We start from the raw sequence: 21,656 nt of genomic DNA, 5'->3' as shown, positions 1-21,656 counted from the left end.
TCAGCAACATTTTGTGTACTTCAAGTTTTCAATTTGCTTTCTCCTCAACTACGAACTACTTTTCAAAGTGTAAGGATACATCCTTCCACTTAAAAGTATTTTTAAAGGTAGTGTTCATTTTCCTCTTGAAATAAAAAATGGAGTCACGCATAAATAGCACTCAGTTACAACTGTGTGTGTATAGCACAGTAATCTATAGGTGTGCTTCTCGGGAAACTAAGGGCCTCAGATACACCTGAGTTATGCATCAATAGCTGACTAATGTACATGTCATGTTGGGTCTTATTGCTATAATGAGGGGAAATGGAAGCGGGGGGGGGAAGGGGAAGTATTACATGCAGCTTTCATTTTCATTATGCAAAATGAAGTCTCCTTCTCAAAATGTGGTATATGTCTAAAAATATACCAACTATGCAAAGAAAAGGAGAAGAGTTACACATATCAGAGAATGTAGAAAAAGGAGAATGCTCAATCGCTTTTCTTTCAAAAACTGTTTATATCTTACAAAAATTGAGTGGTTAAAGTTGAAGCTGTCAGGCTTAAAAACTTACCCATGCAGAAAAGCAATCTGAGTACAAATAGAAACACTGTCACCCTGTGTGTGAGAACATGTATTTGTGTACCCATGCTTTGTGTTGAAAATACAGTAATTGAAATACGTAACACTAAGAAAATATACCATAGACACTGAAATAGAGGGGGAACTAACTTGGAAGATATTTGAGACTATATTAAGCCAGATCTTTTGTTTTTGTGTTTAAACCAAGTGCTTTGTAGTTCACACTACAGGCTGAAATGCAGTCTTTAACTCACCCAATTGTACCTGGGAATTGTAGCTTATTTTGGTATCATAGATCACGCAATATTCTGGAGCTCCAAAGAAAAACACATCTACAATGCTTAAGTTTATGCATGACAAAATGATTTAAGAGTAGAATCAGCCTTAATTCTCAGTTTCCTGGCTTTGTGGGGTTGAGAGATTTAAGAGTCTGTTCTGTTAACATATAGGGATATTACTCCCTGAAGTTTTATACATCAAAAAGTATAATAAGCCTTCTTGTTAATTCTGTGGGGTCTTCTGTATCTTTGGACAAGCCCTAGTAATCCTTTCCCTACTTTTAACCTTCACACAGCCAGACCCTGCTGTATCAAAGCCAATATTCTACTGACTGAGGAAGACTGGAACAGACTGCATTTGAAGCTATCAATGCTACTCCTTAACCAGTCAGAGGAGTCAGTGTCGAGCAGCACAAACCATTTTCTCCCCTCCGCAGGTGCTAAGTGCCTGCGAATACATCTGAAAAGCACAAATAAATTAAAGGAAAGTGTTCAACTTGTATTTACGTAATGAAAGCTGCACTACCAAGCAACAATGGGCATCAGGTAAATGTATCCAATACAATTTGAAGACATAATTGAAAGCATTACAGCCTAATCAGACATCTAAACGCAAAGCATGCTCAAACGAATTGTCTATAGACTCATTAGCTGGCAACCATTCCATTACAATCACACATAATGTCAGTAGTGCCTTGAGCCTATGCCAATGACAACAGCATAAATTTTGCATCTCATTTCTGTGGTCATAAAATTAATGATCAGTTTTAAAATACTTCTTTGTAAAAGTTATTGCACAAAGAAAAGACATGAATGTGTCCCTGTTATATAGTCATGAGGATAATTAAGGAGTTGATGTTCATTAATATGGTTTCTTGTTTCCCCAGAACAGCATTTGATTTATCCTGGAACTTTTTTTTTAAGTTTAATTAATGATATATCATTAACAGTTATATAAAAATAAGTCCTATTCTCTCATTTCTGCAGTTTAACTCACCACTTAGGTTTGACCACAGAATCAATATTTTGATTTGCCCACAATAAAAGGTATTGTACCTGATCTTTTCTTATTAATCACCATCTCTTCAATTACAGTATATTAATTTATTGATGTTCCGAAAGAGCACACATTAAGGGGGTAAGTGTGCAGAATGGTAAGTGGGGAATTAGACACTTAACTGTTGTTATGTTAACAAGGGCTGCACTTTAATTCCCTGTATTCTGCACTGAACATTTCCAACAGGTTTAGCTGATATCAACTGAATATTATGAACAAGACCATATTACTTGAAAGGAGGATCTGGTTCAAACAAAAAAACAAACAACGAACTCTTCTTTTTTTCCACAGTTTGTTTTCCTCTGCTACTACTTGTTCATAGTAATGAGCTCAAACATTTAAAATATTACTTCAACCATTTAATCTGTAAAGGAGATCAGACATCAAAATATTTCAGCCTCTGCCCTTGAAATAGACTCTTGCTAGATCAGGGGTAGTCGATTATTTTTTGTCAAGGTCCAAATTTCTTGGTCAAGGTATAGTAAGGTCCAGACTCCAGAGAAAATAATAAACAGCAATAATAATGATGATGATAATAAATAAACAAAAATAAATATTAATAATAAATAAATAAAAAGGCAAACAAAAGGATTTTGGGGTCCATTCAAAAGTGGCTGGTGGTGCGGATTTGGCCCACTATCCACCTATTTACTATCCCTGGTCTCGACACTGTGTTAGTAAAACATCTAGGAAGGAGGAAGCAAAGAAATTGCTCAAATTTAAACTTAAAGCGTATAAAACACTTAAAGGAGGGCAGGCAAGCAGCTGCCTCCTGATTTTTTGCTAGAAGGCCCAAATGTGTCAAGCTGAAATGAGTTCCTTCTGCCCAGTATCCAGCCTCCACTACTGGAAAGACTATTATACCCAGTAATTAATAAATGTAAGATTCCCAATACAGGTTCGTTAGCACAAATGAGTGGATAAAGGTACTTTCAAACGAAAGCTTGTACACTTTAGTCCCTTGGTTTTTTAGTTGATTTTCAATAGAACATTAATGAGGAAAATGACCCAATCCACCTATCACCCAAGTGGTTCCTTTGACAGCTATTCTCTCCATGCCCACTGTGACATGCAACAAACTGATAAATTATGTGCATTAAGGTGTGTGAATCCATCATCTATGTTTTGGTATCAAGTGGTAATTTTAAACATCCAAAGAGTTCCTACCTGAGCCTCACAAAACCAAAGAAAGACATCTACATATTAAGCACTACAGAAGCGGTATGAGGTTTGTAGGTGAATTTGTTTCAGAGATGTGAGGAGTCAAAACGCATAAGGAAAGTCTTTGGGGAAAAAAATGAATGATAGAAACATTTAAGCAACTATCTCTGAAATTTTTCATGTAAAGTTCTCCCAGTGTTTCCAGAAGAATTCTGCCGGAGATTGTATCTGGCATGTGAAATTTTTGGTGAATTCCTTAGGTTGGCAATGAGATAGGGAGATACTAAGAAGTGAGCTTAAAATGGAAAGCAGCCGCTAACTTTATTTAAAGGAGGACTAGCCATCTACAAAGCTCAGGGTACTAATGCTCTGCACACAAGTTGATTCTTTGGCCTCGTCTTCACTACATGCTAACCTCAAGTTCAACACCACCATGCTGCACTTGCTCAAGCTCAACATGTAGTTAAACTACCTTCTCCTGTTGGCACACATCAGGATCACAGATATTGCGATATTAGGGAGAGGAACAACATACCAGCTTGCCCATGTTGAAAGAGGTCAGACCTCTAGAACACCCTGGCATCATGCACCTTCTTCCACTGCATTCAAAATAGGTGAGCATGAATATGCCATGATGGTCCACAAGAGCCTGCATAACAATGGAATAGTATCCTTTCCTGTTAATATACTCGCTTGCTCAGTACTGGTGGGGATGCATACTGTTCCCCCCCCCCCCCCAGCTATCATGCCTGTGCAGTTTGGGAGCCCATCCATTCAAACCTTGCAATTATTTCAGGAATATTTCCAATTTTACAAGCCTGGGGGACTGTGACGTTGCACTCCTTACATTTTATGGAAATATGCTAATGAATGTGAATATAATGTAACTGGAATATGCTTCATGCAAAGAGTCTCTTATAAGGTATCATTACAAAGCTTATGATCTACTGAGTGTGTTCATCCCATTTGTTTGCATGTATTATTTCTATGTCTGAAGTTAGGAGAATAAGATATAAACTTGTATTACTGATGTAAACATGCTAAGTGGAAGCCATTAAGGGTGCTTCAGAATCCATGACCTGAAAATGGCTCTGTTTACTTGCAAACCTTCCTGGGTACTTGCCGGCCAGCCTTGGAAGAATGGAGACTAGGGGTCTCACAGGACATGTGACCATGTCACAGATACTGGAATCCATCTTAAACCTGGTGCTTTTCCATTTAGAAGGAAGGGTGGGAACTCAGAGAGAGACAAAAGATTCCCACCTTGTGCCAACACTATAAAAGTGGGTAGAACAGAACAAAGGGGTAGCCAGTCATGAGAAATCCACTAGTTACCACCTGAGCTGGAACTAACAAGGCTGTACCAGAGGAAAGGATTGGGCCCAGACTAGGAAGGCGTCTAGTCTCTGAAAGAAGCTTATTGGAACATCGTTGAGGGTGAGATTTATCTGTATTCAGTTTCTTAAAGTATTAGGCTTAGACTTGCGTGTTTTGTTTTATTTTGCTTGGTAATTTACTTTGTTCTGTCTGTTATTACTTGAAACCACTTAAATCCTACTTTTTATACTTAATAAAATCACTTTTGTTTATTAATTAACTCAGAGTAAGTGATTAATACCTGGGGGAGCAAACAGCTGTGCATATCTCCCTATCAGTGTTATAGAGGGTGGACAATTATGAGTTTACCCTGTATAAGCTTTATACAGAGTAAAATGGATTTATTTGGGGTTTCGATCCCATTGGGACCTGGGTGTCTGGGTGCTGGAGACAGGAGTACTTGCTGAGCTGTTTTCAGTTAAGTCTGCAGCTTTGGGGGCACGGTTCAGACCCTGGGTCTGTGTTGCAGCAGGCTTCCATGTCTGGCTCAACAAGACAGGGTTCTGGAGTCCCAAGCTGGCAAAGAAAACAGGCTCAGAGATAGTTTCAGCAAATCAGGTGACTATCCCAAGGGGGTCTCTGTGACCGAAACCATCACAGGGACAGAACGTCATTAATTGCCTTGCTAACTTCAATGACCATTGCACCATCTGTAGATTTTCCAACCCCAGACTGATTGAAGACTGATCTGTAGCAATCTGGGGGTGCCCGTTTCCATAGGCAACAACAGCATGCTTCTGGACCTTTAATGGGTCTCAGCTGGGTACTCTGCCATTCAAGGTCTGAGGGAGGGGTCGGCAACCTATAGCATGCGTGCCAAAGACGGCACACGAGCCGATTTTTAAATGGCACGCCGTCGCCTGCCGAGTTCCAGCCACTGGTCCCGCTCAGCCCGCTGTCGAACCCAGGCCGGGACCCCGGCAGGCAGCAGCGTGCCATTAAAAATCCTGCCGGCCCCGGCCCACTCTTCTCCACTCCCGCCACCCCCCGCCGGCTGCTGCTGCAGAGCAGGCAAGCTCCCCCGTCCCCCACCTCTTCCCCCAGCGTGCTGCGTTCTTGCCCCTCCTCCTTTCCCTCCCTGCCGCTGATCAGCTGATGGCCCTTGTGAGGTGGGGGGAGAAGCAGAGCCGCAGCGTGCTCGCTGCTCCGGGGAGGAGGTGGAGAAGAGGTGGGGATGGGGCCTTGGGGAAGGGGGTTGGAATCAGGGCATATCCCCTCCAGCCCCCTGCCGTGAGCTGCTCAGGGCAGGGGGCTGGGAACACCCCCATGACCCCAGCCGATACCCCCGGCCCTCTGCCCTGACCCTTACACCCCCCCCCACACACACACACCCCAGCCCCCTGCCCTGAGCCCTGCACCCCCCTCACACACACCCAGCCCTCTGCCCTGATCCTTGCACCCCGACACACCCCAGTCTCCTGCCCTGACCCCTGCACCCCCCACAACCCCAGCCCTGACTCCAGTACCCCACACACATACCCAGCCCCCCCACACCCCATGTCCTGACTCCTGCACCCCCCCACATACCCAGCCCCCTCATACCCCATGTCCTGACTCTTGCACCCCCCACATTCCCACCTGCACCCCTCGCATCAAATGGGAGCTGCCCAGGTAAGCGCTCCACACCCAAACCCCAACCCTGAACCCCCTCTCTCATTCTAGCTCCTGGGCAGACCCTACACCCCAACCCCCAGCCTGCTCCTTCACCCCCAGCCCTGTGCTCAGTGCACTCCCACCCTCAGCTCAGCGCGGAGAGAGAGGAAGAGAATGGGCTAGAACCAGGGAGAAAGTAGGTACCCACTCTATGTGGGCAGGGCCGGGATCCCAGACTCGCAGCGGGCTGAGTGGGGCCGGCAGCTGGAACCCTGGCTGGCAGCAACCGGAAGACTGAACCCCAGATTGGCAGCGGACTGAGCCGCTCAGCCCACTGCCAGTCTGGGGTCCCAGCCGCTGGCCCCGCTCAGCCCGCTGCCAGTCTGGGGTTCTGGCTGCCAGCTCCTTGCCAGCCAGGATCCCGGCCGCAGGCCCCGCTCAGCCTGCTGCCAGCCTAGATGAACGGAACCCCAGGCCGGCAGCGGGCTGGCGGCATAAGATCAGCATTTTACTTTAATTTTAAATGAAACTTCTTAAACATTTTGAAAACCTTTGTTTACTTTACATACGACAATAGTTTAGTTATATAATATATAATCTTATAGAGAGAGACCTTCTAAAAAATGTTAAAATGTATTACTGGCACGTGAAACCTTAAATTAAAGTGAATAAATGAAGACTCGGCACACCACTTCTGAAAGCTTGCCGACCCGTGAGGCAAGCTCCTCACACAGCTCCATGAATGCATCTGTTTTAATGCAAAAGTTCTGAGCCCACTGCCAGTCACCCCATATTTCCATCATAATTTGCTACCACCACCGTGCATTTGCATTCCTGGCCCAGAAGTGGTGGTCTGCATAGATGTCATCTGCCATTAAAAACAGCATCAGCTAGGTCCATACTTCCACATCCACGTGGTATCGTTCAATAGCTGTTCTTCTGCTACTCCTAACCATAAGCCACTGCCTCTGTCTTTTCCAGCCGCAGAAGCCCCTGCTACCATCTCCTGATGGCAGCTTATGCAGAAGCTCAAAAAAGAAACACTGCCTCAACAAAAAGAAGCAGCTCTCAGCCCGGTCATTACAGAGAGCAGGAACCATATATCAGCACGTAACAGCACACCAAACTTCAAACACAAGTATGCTATCTAGGGTCCATAGTACTTTCAGTGGTGCTTCTGCCAACTTTAGCATTATTTTTCGCATGAGTTAAAAACAAAGCTCTTTTAGCTAAACATTTTGACAGCCAAAATATGGATTCAATTAATCTCAAACATAGATAGAAATGCCAAAAACTGTAATAACTCTCAATCTTCAACAAAGTCCAGGCTTCTATCTCCTTAGAACCAAAAACTAGTCTCTGTATAAGCTTCATTAAAAATTAATGTAATCACTGATCTTTCAGGAGATCTCTCTGTTGGAAAATTTAGGACAGGTCAGATTGAGTGTGATTATATCCACTTTTTGATGCATCTACAGTTCTAAAGGGCTGAAGCACAACAAGAGTCAATTAAAAAAAAAATACCTCAGAGGTCCTACAGGAAAACCCTAGGAACAAACAAAAAACTCAGCCTAAGCTCCCTCCTGATCTTATGGTTTATTAATAAATAAATAATAAAGAAAAATTCTAAGAAAGGGAGAGTGTTTTGGAAATTAATCCAGTATGTACATGTTGTCTTGAGAGCAGGATAGGGATCCTACCTGTTCACAATTAGCATTATATCTTAACTGTAAAAGCCAATGTAAAATTAGGTAATAACTCATGGATGAGAATTAAGTGATATTTTCACTTTGTACATCCGTGCTCATGAATGCATCTGGATTTTCTATGTAGATAACATTTTCAAAGTTTGGTCCCGTTTGTAGTACTCATCAACATATGTTTTCGTGTCCTTTCATTTTAGTTACATTGAAAGAAAACTAAACAATGTCAAAATGTACAAGCTATACCACATGCAGTTCTAGATGCTCCATGGGGATTAAGTGTGCTCAAGGCAATGCTGTTCTTATGAACTTTCAACAAACCATATCAAACACACTCATCACTGAAATCAGAGCAGGTCATAAGCATATGGCAACCACTGCACGCTGAATTCTTCAAGTTATATCTTCCTCTGGAGCTAAAGAAACCTCATCTCAAAATTAGTTGAGGAGAAGAAAAAAAATGCACTACCAACCATATCAATGAAGTCTTTAACCGTTGGAAGGGCACATATGCTATAAGAAGTTTTCTTCAACTTGGTTTTAAACAAATGCAGTAAATAGGAGCTCTGGTCTTTGTAACCAGCTCACATGTTTATCAGTGATCCTACCTAAAGAATTTTGAAAACTTCTGCTTGTTATATACAAATTTGGAAGTTACACATTACAGTATATACACTACAAAAAATACTTTAAAATGTAAAATATGCTTTACAAAAATAAGACACATTTTAAACTGAACAGTGACCCCACCTAATTTCAAAATAAAGCTAAGACATTTTCTTAATAAAAATACAAATTTTGCATTTATTTTCTTTATCCTTTTTCATTTACTTCTGATGAAGATGACCAAAATGTGATTTTAACTTGAGTGGAAGGACTAAGGTATAATATAAAGTGGGGTAATTTAATTTAAACAAACTTTAAGTGCAAACTTTTGATTTTGCCAAACCCAACTGATTCCAGAAAGTTAGGAACCACCACTGTTAAAATGGAAAATTAAAGATATATATATATAATCCATTGAAATTATTTTTAAAAAAGTCTATAGTCTGATTTTAACTGTATTTTGCTTTAGCTTTCCCTAGCTGAAAAGCTGGTTCATAGAAAGTGTCTGTACACTCTCACATTATCAGCTAGCACTAATATTAGTTATACATTAGTATCTCCTGTCTACAGATAGAAGATACCAGGGTTCTACTTTCTGCAAAGAGTGCAACTTCGCATAAGCTTTTTTGACCTCTCACTGTGACCCTCATACCAGCATCCACAGGCTACAGGTCATGACCTCGTGAATTAGCATCATGAAAATAAGGGCCATTCCTGGTTTAGTTACAGAACAGAACACTGTAGCAATACACTCTTCAATCTTCTCTCTTTCTAGTTGCACTGTGCCGCTTTGCTTACTCCTCAAGAAGACAATACATAATACAAACTTCAGTTTTCATTACTAGCACTCTAAATCTTGTTCTCCTGTGCTAAAGGTCTGATTTCCTTGCTACACTACGAACATATTCATTAAGGGTGGATTAAAAGCCAATATCATATAGTCATTAAATCAACCTATTAAAAAGTAAAATAGGTTCACAAAAAAGGTCTCAAATAAATGATCACTATTAACGTTTGGTTACTGCCAAAGTAGACTGCTTTGCATACACTTTCTATGACAAAACATAAATTGTATAGTTTTAGACAATACTGAGTTTTTGTTCATTAAGTAATCTATATTTAAGACATTCAATGTATACTAAATATAAATTTCCAGCTACATTTCTAAACAAGACCCATTTATTAGTAAACTTTCTCCTATGGCGCATTCATGAAGTAAATATAACCAAGTTATTAAATGAGTGAGGTTTTAGCACACAAATTTTGAAGCAAACAGGAGATTTTTGTAGCTTTTAATTTTTTTGCTCAGCAGGGGGAGCTAGCATCCTCATCCTTGAGAGTCAATAAATGCACAAGCTGGACATTTTATTTTTATGCTTTTAAACACATGTACAGTATGTTTATTCAATTGAGAGTCTGTCAATGAGCAAAGTATTTAAGTCATACCACAGTGAAATAAAATATTTTACAATTACCTTTATCCTGGAAATCTTGAGGGTAACTGCAGGGGAGGGAGGAAAAAAAGACAACATAAAGCAATATGCATTTGGAAAGTCTCAAGATGTGACAAACCCAAATACAGAAAAATTATTAGTTTCCAAGTAACAGTTTTGTGCTATGAGTATTGCTGCTGCAAATTTATATTGCAAAATTTCACCTTTATTAAAACATTTAATCAGCTCTTCTTCCAGTGTTTTTGAATTTGTGAGCATGATCATCAGACATTTTAAAGAAATTTCATGGAATAGTGACAAATTAAAAATGCCACTTAAAAACAGATTCAGGTGTAACAATAAAAATACTTTAAAAAAGATTCTAACACATTTGCTCAAATAGCTTAATTAAAATGAACATATTACATAACATTTACTTTTCCATTACCTTCCCAAAAGTTAATACTATATTTTAAGATGTCTCTATATAAATGAAAGCCATTTATCAGAAGTTACATATCACAATATTTTACATGTTTTAGAATGAACACAATGTGACTGGTCAACAAAGAAACAAAATTTGGATTTGGCTTGAATACTTTAGCAGCATATAAAAAACAAAATGGATATACAGAAGATATTTGTTAATTAAGATATTGATATGCATCTAAATATAATAGTACTTTGAATACATATTCACATATTGTGAATTGTAAGCAAAGCTTAATAAAATTTACCCAACAACTCTTATACGGAATGATACTACTATACCTCTTATACTGAGGGATACTACTTGCTGTGGTGAAAACTACACGCATTGCCATGTCCCCCAAAGCTATGATCCTTGCAACATACATGAAAAAAATAGTTGCAGGGTGCAGTAACACAATAAGACGCAAGATAAATAAGTAAGGAAAGGTCATTGTTATGTATGGCTTTAAGTGGAATCTCAGGAAGCTTGAATTTATTTGAGTAGGTGTAAAAAGGGGAGCTGATCAGAATGACTGGCAAGTAAGATGATCTTAACAGCTGCATTTTGTATGGACCAGAAGGGGTGGTGCAAGTGTCAGGAAACCCACTGAGGTGATGGTGAAAAGCAATGAAAATGAGAATCCAGGAGGCCCTGTGTGAGAGACATAGAAATGCAAGCAGAGATAAAAGGCTCGATCTAAGAAACACTGTGTAGAAAATAGCAATGTTTGGACCCAGCCTGGATGAGTAGAACAGGTTGGAGAAATCAAAGGTGACTCTAGCAGACACACATTTTGGGGCATGGGTGATAAGAAGAACAGTGGCGTTAGCAGTGATAAAGGTGGAAATGCGAGAATTTGGAAATAAAGATAAGGGCTGAAATCTTGGCCCCACTGAAGTCAATGGCAAAGCTCCCGTTTCCTGTAATTGGGGTCAGGATTTCACCAAAAGAGTTCAGTTTTAGCATGCTGAGTTTCAGTTTATGATAAGACATTCAGGAGAAGACAGAGAGGTAGAGATGTAGGACTGAATGGGAGGAAACAAGTCAGGAGTGGAGAGTCATCTCTAGAAATGACAGCTAATGAAATCATCCAGGAATGAGTTGTAGAGAAAGAAGGACCAGAATATAGGACAGAGCCCTGGGGGACCCCCATGGAAAGTAGGAAAGAGGAAGAGGACCACCTACCAAAAGAAACATTAAATGAACAGAGAGGTAGGAGAACCCTTAGATTATAAAGATTTGGGGGCCGGTTCCACATCTGCCTCATTAGAACAGCACACTGAGTATACTGTCACCACTCAGTTACAGGATCACTGACATTTGTAAAGGAGTGTGACATGAGAGCCAAGGATGAATATCAAGCAGGAAGGAGAAATCACTGTGAAAAAAAGCTGTGGAGAGGCTGAAGAGAAGAATAAGGAGTGCCAGAACATATCCTAATTTAAGATACAACATACTGCAGAACAGGTTTTTTTCCAGTACGTGTAAAACTAGGGCCAAATCCTCCTCACCCAGGTAGTTAGAGGGTGGAACTAAGTCTCTAAGCATACTCTCTGAAACAACATTAAGATGACAGCTTTTTCTGGTCTATGCTGCACTGAACAGTTTTCAATATCAGTTTAAAGGAACTTGTTGCTTAAAATTATTTTCAGGAATGGTTAAATTTCCTAGCATAGACAGGGCTAAGGAGAGAACAGGTTAAAACAAACAGATGTTGAAGTCAGTGGACAGAGTTATGCCAGCCTACATCAGCTGAGAATCTGGCCCAAAGAAAATAATCATGCAACTGCAGCAAGCATCCTGGACAAGTTCTTCCAATATTACTGTTTTTACGTTTTAAAGACCTCATTAGTCAGAGGAAGACAGGTCCTGGGCCAAGAACCAAAGCCCTGATCCCACAAAGGAATCCACACAGGCAGACACCTTCTGCCCCCATTCCCCACTGAGATAAACTGAATCCTGTGGGGATTCAATTCAATTCACCCATGTAGATCCCTTTGCAAAGTAGCCATATAAAATTCCTTGTTAAAACAGAGTAGTTATCAAGAGAGCAACAAGCAATTACTAATAAATTAAAACAGTAAAGATGACTTACTTAGCCTTGACCTCTTTTATCTTCTTAATAAGAGCATCCTTTTTTTCCTTTGCTCTCTTGGATAAATTTTCTCCTTTGAGGGTATCAGATATAAATGTGTCAACATCTAGAACATGAAAAAAAAAGGTTACACATTATAAGGGAAAAAGTGATAATCTTTTGAAGATAAATATCCCCATGTTGGATTGTTCTGATATTATCACTTATGAAGAAACCTATTTTATCGGTTCTATGTATAACATGGTTGAAATATTTCAAATTCTAAAACTGGATAAATTTGCTCTCTGCTCTACTTATGCTTAGCACAGCAAATGCTGTTTTGACATTTGGCATCATTAAATGAGCAAGAATTACAAAAGACTAAATAAACCGTGGTGCTATGGCAAATACATTCTACCACTTATGGTATAAAGCTAAAAGAATAAACAGCTTTTGTGCATAGATTACAATCATATTATTTTATAAGTTTAAATTTCAAAAAGTGGCTGAGTCATTTACAACATTATAGCAGAACCAGATGAAGGTACTACTGGTATGGATCAGTTGCTGGTTCCTTATAAATTCCATTTTCAGATGTTTATACATTGCTATTGTACCCCATATTGGGCTAATAGTGGATATCCAAGGCCCGCTCCTGCAAATGGTTACACACGCACTTAATGTTACATAACTGAATAATCCTACTGAAGACAACAGAACTACTCATGTGCTTACAGCATCTGTGCACTTGCAGAATCAGGGCCCAAGTTATGAGCTGCAATATACCTTTTTTATTCTTAAAGCAAAAGATAAACTGACTATACTGGCATTTAGAAATGAACTGTTTAAAAACAATATTGTTTTGGTTGTGTGAGTATTTTCTCCCATTCCAACTAAAGAGGTTTGATCATTCAAAATTAATATCCATTTCCCTATTCTTTTTTGTTTTCAAAATGAGTATGTTATTGCATATTGAAAAAGGCATGAGAAAAACAGTAAGTTTACAATATTCTATTTGCATGCTGAATTAACTACAGCCTAATAGACCTAATCCTGCCATTCTTCCTTACGTTAAACTCCCATCCACTTCAGCGGGCATTCTGCAGTCCCTACTCCTTAATGATTGTGCTCAAAAGTTCCAGTAACATTGCACCAGGACTAGATAATCCGGACTTTCAATGCAACTTCACTGGAAGCATCTCAAACACCTACATGTAGTAACAAACTACACTGTCGGGATAGCAAGGTCAACCAACATAAGGATTCAAACTGAAAAACACCCCACATGGTATTCCAACAGCCATAATATAAGTGGTTTGTGGATATAATAGAGCCTCAATGAAAAGGCTTAGCATTGTTTTAGTGTTTAGTATTTCACAGATTTCCATAATCGCAGCTGCTATGGAAGAGCTATTTATATCACACCAAAACTTAACCTATATGTCTAATCTGAAAGTTACTACCATAAATTCAAACAGCACTTGCTATGTTAAATACTTACCACTTTTCGGTATACACAAAGAGGGCCAAGTTCTTCCCCACCACTTATACACATGCTACTGCACTTAAATGAACAGCACTGCATGCATGTAAGTGAAGTAAGAATTTAGCCCATAAGATGAAAGATCACTCATTATTTCAGTCCCATTATATGGCTCACACAAAGCTGGGTTAAGGTTGGAGCATTTTTGGTATATAGAAGAGTTAGTTGCAGAATGTAAAGCAAAAATTCTACTTAAAGTTATTTTAAAATAAAACTTTATATTTAAATTCCCTAACTTGAGTATTCAATTACCTACTTTAAGTTTTCATTATGAAGACAAGTTTAACTAAGCATGATCCACTTTGCGTTTTGTGCTGCAACAGAACAAATTAAGCCAAAAAATTCTTGCTTTCAAAAACGAGTTTAGCCACTACTACAACGACAAATGTAGCCATGCAATTCTTTATTTAAAAAAAAAATTACCATTTTTAGGAAAGTTGGATTAGATTCCTATCATCATGCAATATGTAGCAAAATCTTGAATCTGTAAGGTTTTTGGAGATCTGAACAAGTGCTTTTCACCCAGAAGTGAACAGAGTGCCCCGCCACCCCTCCAATCACATGCAGCAGAGCAGCCCTTAGAGTAGCCGAGTCTCGCTCCTGAAGTGCTACCTTTTGCACAAGGGCAGAAACAAAATGCCAGTGAGTTATTGTAGTTGCAAATCCTCCAGGCCCACTCACAGAAACTTGAGCAGCACTTTGCCCTAGAGTCTGTACCCTTTCACAAGCTCCAAGGATCCTGCCCCTCTTGCTCTGAAGTGCAGTTGGGATGCTGTCCTGAGGAAGAGTCCCATGAAGTCAATGGGCCTGATCCTGTTCCCACTGAAGGCAGCAACAAAATAGCCAATGACTTCAAACAGGAGCAGCAAGTGTTCAGCAATTCTCAGGATCAAACCCCAAAGGTTCTACTGTGTGCAGGGGAGGGAAGAAATGAGCTTGGTGAACACTTTGCCTTTTATATATTTACTCAACAAGTTAGCAGCTTTGAAGTGCTATTTAGATAGCAATATGCAAAAGTCCAGTGTCGCTGGTCACTTTTATAAACAGAAAGTGATGTTTACATTGTAATCTTTAAACCCTTCATCTAATTCATTACAGCACGAGGCCTCTGCAGCCTCCAACTAAGCTCTGCAGGCCACCTTACTTCTCGTTGAATTCCAAACCTAAGCAAAAATACCATCATCCAAGTCACTGTCTGACAGATAAGAACATGTGCTGCAATTAGTGAGCAACAAACATCACTTACGGCTAGGGTTGCCAGGAGTCCAGTTTTCGACAGGAAAGTCCAGTCGAAAGGGGACCTGTTCAGTGTCCAGTGAGATGTACTGACCGGACATTAAAAATCCGGTTACCGTATGTGGGTGGGAGGCGCCGGGTCATCAGCCGGGGCTGCCTCCTACCTGCATCTTGTGGGAGCCAAGGGAGCCCATCTTGGAAGGTGGGGAGGGTGGAGAGGAAGGAGCAATGGGGGAAGGGGGAGAGCAATGAGCGATCAGGGTGGGGCCCCGAGGGAAGAGGTGAGCAGGGGCAGGGCCTCAGGGAAGAGGCACGGCAGGAGGATGTTCCAGAGCTACTGTTGTAGTGTCCAGTTTTCAGAAATTAGAAAGTTGGCAACACTACTTATGGCTTAGGATATGCAGTGTACCCAAACGTGTTGGGGACCAATGTCTGTACTGTGGATACAATGCATCCTTTTTCGACGAACTCTGAACGTGAAAGCAGAGATGAAAATAAAGCTTGCAACCTCCAAATAGTATAGAAGCAATGCAGAAATGGATGCACTATCTATTCTCATTGTGAGATTTTGCAAAAAGTCAATGAAATTGTGACAAATCTGTTGTTTATTGATAACAGCAGTGACATGGAAGAGAGATCTTTCCCAACGGGAATATAGATCTCTCCCTCCTGTGGGCTTTCGAAGTAAGCTAAGATACCACAGTAGATACTATTCACCTTACATCATTGTTCACCTTCTTATGCACAGAAGAAAAATCAAGTTGCATTCAGAAGAGCTTCAGAAGAGAGTCAACTCAAACCATATTATGGCACAAGTTCCTATAGTTTCTAACAAATAGGAGTCTTCCTTAGAATTGCTGTTAATATTTGCAGACAGAGCTGACAAACAAATGCTCTGTCAAGTTCAAAACAAAAATTCCAACTCTCTCTTCTAGGATGCTAAGGCAGAAACCTGATACAAGCTAAATTTCAATGCCAGTATCACAGTATAGCATATTAAAAAAGTGTAACGCACATTCAGACCTTTCAGCTGCCCACGATTATGTATGCCGTGTTGTAGCCGTGTTGGTTCCAGGATATTAGAGAGACAAGGCGGGTGAGGTAATATCTTTTATTGGACCAACTTCTGTTGGTGAGAGAGACAAGCTTTCAAGCTAACACAGAGCTCTTTTTCAAGTCTGGGAAATGTACTCAGTGTCACAGCTAAATACAAGGTGGAACGAATTGTTTAGTATAAGTACTGTTATGAGTTAACTACTTATGCTAAACAATCTGTTCCACCTTGTATTTCACTCAGACACTCTGAGTACATTCCCCAGACCAGAAGAAGAGCTCTGTGTAAGCTCACAGGCTTGTCTCTCTCACCAACAGAAGTTGGTCCAATAAAAGGTATTACCTCACCCACCTTGTCTCTCTCATGATTATGTAGAATGTTCTGCATTTTGGTCAAATCTTCCTTTGTTGCATAGCTCCACAGACAGGCAATGCGATGCAGACACACAAGACACAGACTCCCCTGCAGAACACCTGTAGAGTAAAGTGCTCTGGGTTGGGATCCAGTAAGCCTTGAAATCTAAGCACATCTCTTCTAGTCACTGCTGTTTGTATTCTATGCACTTCATAGTCTTTATTACTGAACAGGGCCTCATACCCCTACATTTAAGAGGGAAGCAAGTATCATCCTCCCCAGAGGCCATTCAACACAATCTGCCACACTAGGCAAAGCTCCAACGTACCGCCCCTCTCCTCATAGGCCTAGGGCAGCAGATTAGGCCCAGCTAGCTAGAGCAGCCTCTGATTCCCCCATTCCATAAAAAACCTAACAGAGATGTTTTGCTCGAGATCATTTACGCTGGAACTGAGAATAGAACTCAGATCTCTAATATGACAGATACAAGTCTCACCCACTTAGCCATCCAACCCTCTTGGGCTGAATGAGCCAATGCTTGAAATTGCTACTCTAACCACTAGTTCATTCTCCCTTCCCAAGGACAGGAATAGATTCCTGAAATCCTGACCCCCAACATTCTACTGCTGTGTGGAAAACAGCTGTGTAATCCACTGGCAAAGTATACACCACATCCCTCAAAAATCTGGTCCACTCAAAGGATATCTTTAACTCAAGCATTAGAGATGGGGGTGACCAGGTGTCCAGTTTTCAAACGGTGCACCCGGTTGAAAAGGGACGCTGGTGGCTCCGGTCAGCACCACTGACTGGACCATTAAAAGTCTGGTCGGCGGTGCTGTGGAGCTAAGGCAGGCTAGTCCCTACCTATCCTGGCTCCGCGCTGCGCCCCGGAAGCGGACAGCAGGTCCGGCTCCTAGGTGTGGGGGCCACAGCTCTGCACGCTGCCCCCGCCCCGAGCACCGGCACCACACTGCAGGGACGGTGCCTGCAGGTGAGAGCAGCGCACAGAGCAACCTGCCGCACCTCCGCCTAGGAGCTGGACCTGCTGGCCACTTCCGGGGCACAGCGCAGAGCCAGGACCAGCAGGAAGCCTGCCTTAGCCCCCCTGCTGTACCACTGATCAGGAGCTGCCAGAGGTAAGCCTGTACCCCAACCCCGAGCCCCAACCCACTGCCCCAGCCCTGAGCCCCCCAAACCCAGAGCCCCCTCCTGCACCCCAAACCACTCATCCCCGGCCCCACCCCAGAGCCTGCACCCCCAGATGGAGCCCACACCCCCTTGCACTCCAACCCCCAACCCTAGCCCAGAGCCCCCCCAAACCTTGAACCCTCTGCCCCATCCCCCAGCCTAGAGCCTCCTCCTGCACCCCAAACCCCTCATCCCTGGCCTCACTCCAGAGCCCGCACTCCCAGACAGAGCCCTCACCTCCTCTGCACCTCAACCCATAGCCCCCTCCCACACCCTGAACCCCTCATCCCCAGCCCCACCCCAGAGTCCATACCCTCAGACAGAGCCCTCACCCCCTCCTGCCCCAGCCCAGAGCCCCCTCCCACACCCTGAACACCTCTGCCCCACTCCCCAGCCTGCACCGCAAACCCCTCATCCCCGGTCCTACCCCAGAGCCTGTACCCCCATACAGAGCCCTCACTCCCCTTCCACACCCCAAACCCTGCCCAGTGAGTGAGTGAGGGTGGGGAGAGCAAGCCACCGAGGGAGGGGGAATGTAGTGAGTGGGGGGCAGGGCCTCGGGGAAGTGACAGGGAGGGGGAACGGGGCCTCAGGGAAGGGGTGGGGCTAGGGTGTCATTTTTGTGCAATTAGAAAGTTGGCAACCCTAATTAGAGGTCTGTGGTGAGAATCTGAAGGTCCTGGATTCAAACCCTGCTGCTGACACATGTGGGAGTTTCTTATGGTTGCACATGATGGCATCTCTGTTTAAATTCTTTTTAAAACAACCAGTTTAATTCAAACAGTGAGAAAGCCTCTTAAAACAGGTTTTATAGTTAAACAATTATAATTTGTCAGTTACAGTGAGACATGGAACAAAACACAGCTGTTGCCCTTTTCAGTCATTATTCTCACACATTTTGATTGCTTCTATCACACACTGACAGACTAGAGGGCAAGAAGTATGCACATGCTATATAATCCATATTTCTGCAACAAAAAGAGCCAGAGGTCCTCTGCTGACAGTTTATATTTAGCACTATAATTACAAAGATGAATAGACATGGAGAAACTATTCCACACCAACTTATCTAAAAAAAGTTAACATACAAGCCCTGAAATAATTAATGTTAATAACAGTGTTTGTTTTGCTACTGTTTATATTTAATTATCTTAACCTTGTCTGAAGTACTCTAGAGAAAAATTATTTGCATGCTGAAATGAACGCTAGATGCAGCACTGAAAGATCTAACTGATAAGATCTGACTCACAAATTGCTGTCAAAAAAGACTTCAAACTGATAGAAAAGAGACAGGGGACTAAAATATGGTACTAACTCATTTGTAATTAATCAAATGGTTTATTTAGTTTAAAACTTGATTGCCAATAGGTATAACCAATCAAAATTTTAACAGACATTTTTATTTTGTTTATATTTTATATTTATCCTTTGTATAGAAATGTTTAAGTCAGAGTTATTTTTGTTTGCAATTATCAATATAAACATATAGTGAGGACTTGGGCATCACAGTATTTCAGTGGGTCTACACAGGCAAATTTGGGAATTTTCCAATTTCTGGAGGCAGAATACAAACAGAAGGCCCAATCCCTCAGAACCTCATTCATGCGAGTGGTCAATGTCTTATGCTGAGGAGTTTTATGAAGTCAACAGAATTATTCTTGTGCATGAAGTCTACTCACATAAGGTTTTTCAGGATTCAGCTAAGAAAACTATACAAATGGGAAAATATAAAAATCTACAAATCACAAAAAAAATGTGGCCGTCTGAACATGTTTCTGCAACCTAGCTTTCAGCTCTGCAATGATACAATCATTTCATACCTAACACAGCTGTTTGCATTGTATATTACTAAATCGAGTAAATATCTGCTGTACTTGAAGTAAACATATTATAGATATACTTTGGAAGTGTGGCCAGCCACAATATCTCTTAGTAGCACTAGGTCTAATTTTAGGAAGCAATTAACTAAGCTGACTTCAGAATTTGCACAGAAATCTACTGATAAATTGACTTTAGACCTATTCCCTATCAGACAACAATCTCTGAAGCTGCCTCTGCATTTGTGCTATAAATCACGACTTGCAATGCATGCAACATTTGCTCTTTTCCCTCACAAGGAAGACCATCGGATGGTTTGGAAAATTTCTTCCTAGAGTTTGCTAAATAAATATTGGATCACATTGAACATGCTACTTGTCATGTTTTGATTTACATTTGTATTTATACAGCAACAACATATCTGTTACAAAAGAAGAATGAAGACAGACTTGCAACTGTAAGACAGCTAGCCGAAAACAGTGCATTAGTATAGCCTGACAAGTATTTAGACCTTTCTTTTGCCACATAGAATCTTTTATGGGCAGTCCAGTTGTATCTTAAACCACCATAAGCAAGACCATCTTTCTATATTACTACCAACATAAAATGAATTTATTGATAAAATAAACAACCAGCAATTCCCTTCAATGATTTACGGAGCAAAAGCTCACCTAGATTGCTCAGATCCTCAACTGAAATCAAACAGCTAGGACATTTCAAATAAATTACATTCAGGACAAAGTTCTAATCTCACCATATGGTGATTGAAACATTTTCTTCTCCACACCCCACGCCCCTCAGAGATGACTGAAGATCAAGCTCTAAAATATTAAGGAGTTCTTGAAAAGCAGCACACTAATACAAATCAAGATCAGTTTACAACATGATTCCAAATGAGCTACAGTAAACAATCTTAAGGATTAACCTAAGATTTACACAATATGCCACATTATTCTGCATCTATTGTGGTTTGTTGACATGTGATTAGAAAAGAAACGTAAACTTAGTCAGATGAGAAAGATAGTTTGTCTTTTTCAATTAACACGGCATGTAAGTGAGTAATGAGTATATAAAAAATAGTCTATGCCATTTTTATCACTCACATGACACTTATTCTCAAATTTATGGCAGACACAACTGAACAATGTTTCAAATCACTGGAGGCTATTTCTTACCAGGAAGCTTGTGTAGGGCTCTTTACCTCACTGTTTCCAGTCCCATTCCAGTACTGTTCAAATGCATATTAACAGCTGCAAAGATATGTCTACTCAGATGTGCACATAACCCTGGGATTCTTTTACAATGAACATTAATTTCAGCAATATCAGCCTGAAAATTATGCATTACAATAAATAATTGTATGGATGTTTATGTTTTAAAACCAATGTACAAAAATTATTCTGAGTTTTTTTATGATAGGGAAGGGAAGGCGCATGTCCAGCAACAGCTGATGAGGAGGTAAGAGGGGGATGACTGGTTTCTGAGGACAGACGAAGAATATAACTGCCGCAGTGCCCAACAGCAAAAAGTAAATATGATAAATTAGACTTCCTTAATCCATGCACCTGATCCACCATCTTGTGCCTCATGTGTCTTCCCTCCCTATGATGCCTAGTCTTAGGAAGCTGCTTTGGGATGCTGGATAAATTATCTTCATTTGAAGAAAAAAATAAGGGACTTGTGGTGAAATGTGGCAATCTGGAAAAGATGACTAGAAATTCAGAACATAAAGCTGAGTGATGAGCAGCTGCTCAGGAGAGAACCTGGGAGACAAAATCTTGTAGTAGATTTTGATGAGGAATTTTTGTTCAGTGGAAGAAATGCCGCAGGAAACGAGGGGGACGGGGAAAGAAATCAGGTACTTGGCTTTCTTGACATCCTGAAAAGGATGAATCTTATTGTCAAGCTGTCTGGAGTGGCTCAGGAGCGTAAGAACCAAACTCAGGGCAGACTGTGAAGAAGTGGAGCACAAATCCCAAATTGGTTGTGAGTTTTATACTTAGATGTCACCAACTATCAAATGCGAACTCCTCAAGCACTATAACTGCCTTACCATAGAGTCACAGACAGTCCCCTTGTGTACTCCAGTCCACCCTGCCATGCAGGTAAGCTTTCTATATATTCACATCTACTGTTTGCCCTCCTCCCTG

General features: G+C 41.1%; 1 protein-coding gene across 1 annotated transcript in view; it reads right to left on the bottom strand.

The window, feature by feature from the left end:
• The window catches only part of SKAP2 (src kinase associated phosphoprotein 2), a 148,305-nt gene that overhangs the window by 116,432 nt on the left and 10,217 nt on the right, over positions 1-21,656 (bottom strand). The window contains exons 2-3 of the mRNA XM_027826323.3: positions 12,335-12,440; positions 9,810-9,835 (exon numbers count right to left, since the gene is read on the bottom strand). Coding sequence (XP_027682124.2) covers positions 9,810-9,835; positions 12,335-12,440 — 132 coding nt within the window. The remainder of the gene's footprint in view (positions 1-9,809; positions 9,836-12,334; positions 12,441-21,656) is intronic.

Source organism: Chelonia mydas, chromosome 2 (assembly GCF_015237465.2).
Source record: "Chelonia mydas isolate rCheMyd1 chromosome 2, rCheMyd1.pri.v2, whole genome shotgun sequence".
NCBI lineage: Eukaryota > Metazoa > Chordata > Testudines > Cheloniidae > Chelonia > Chelonia mydas.
This window is presented reverse-complemented; position numbering and strand designations above follow the sequence as displayed.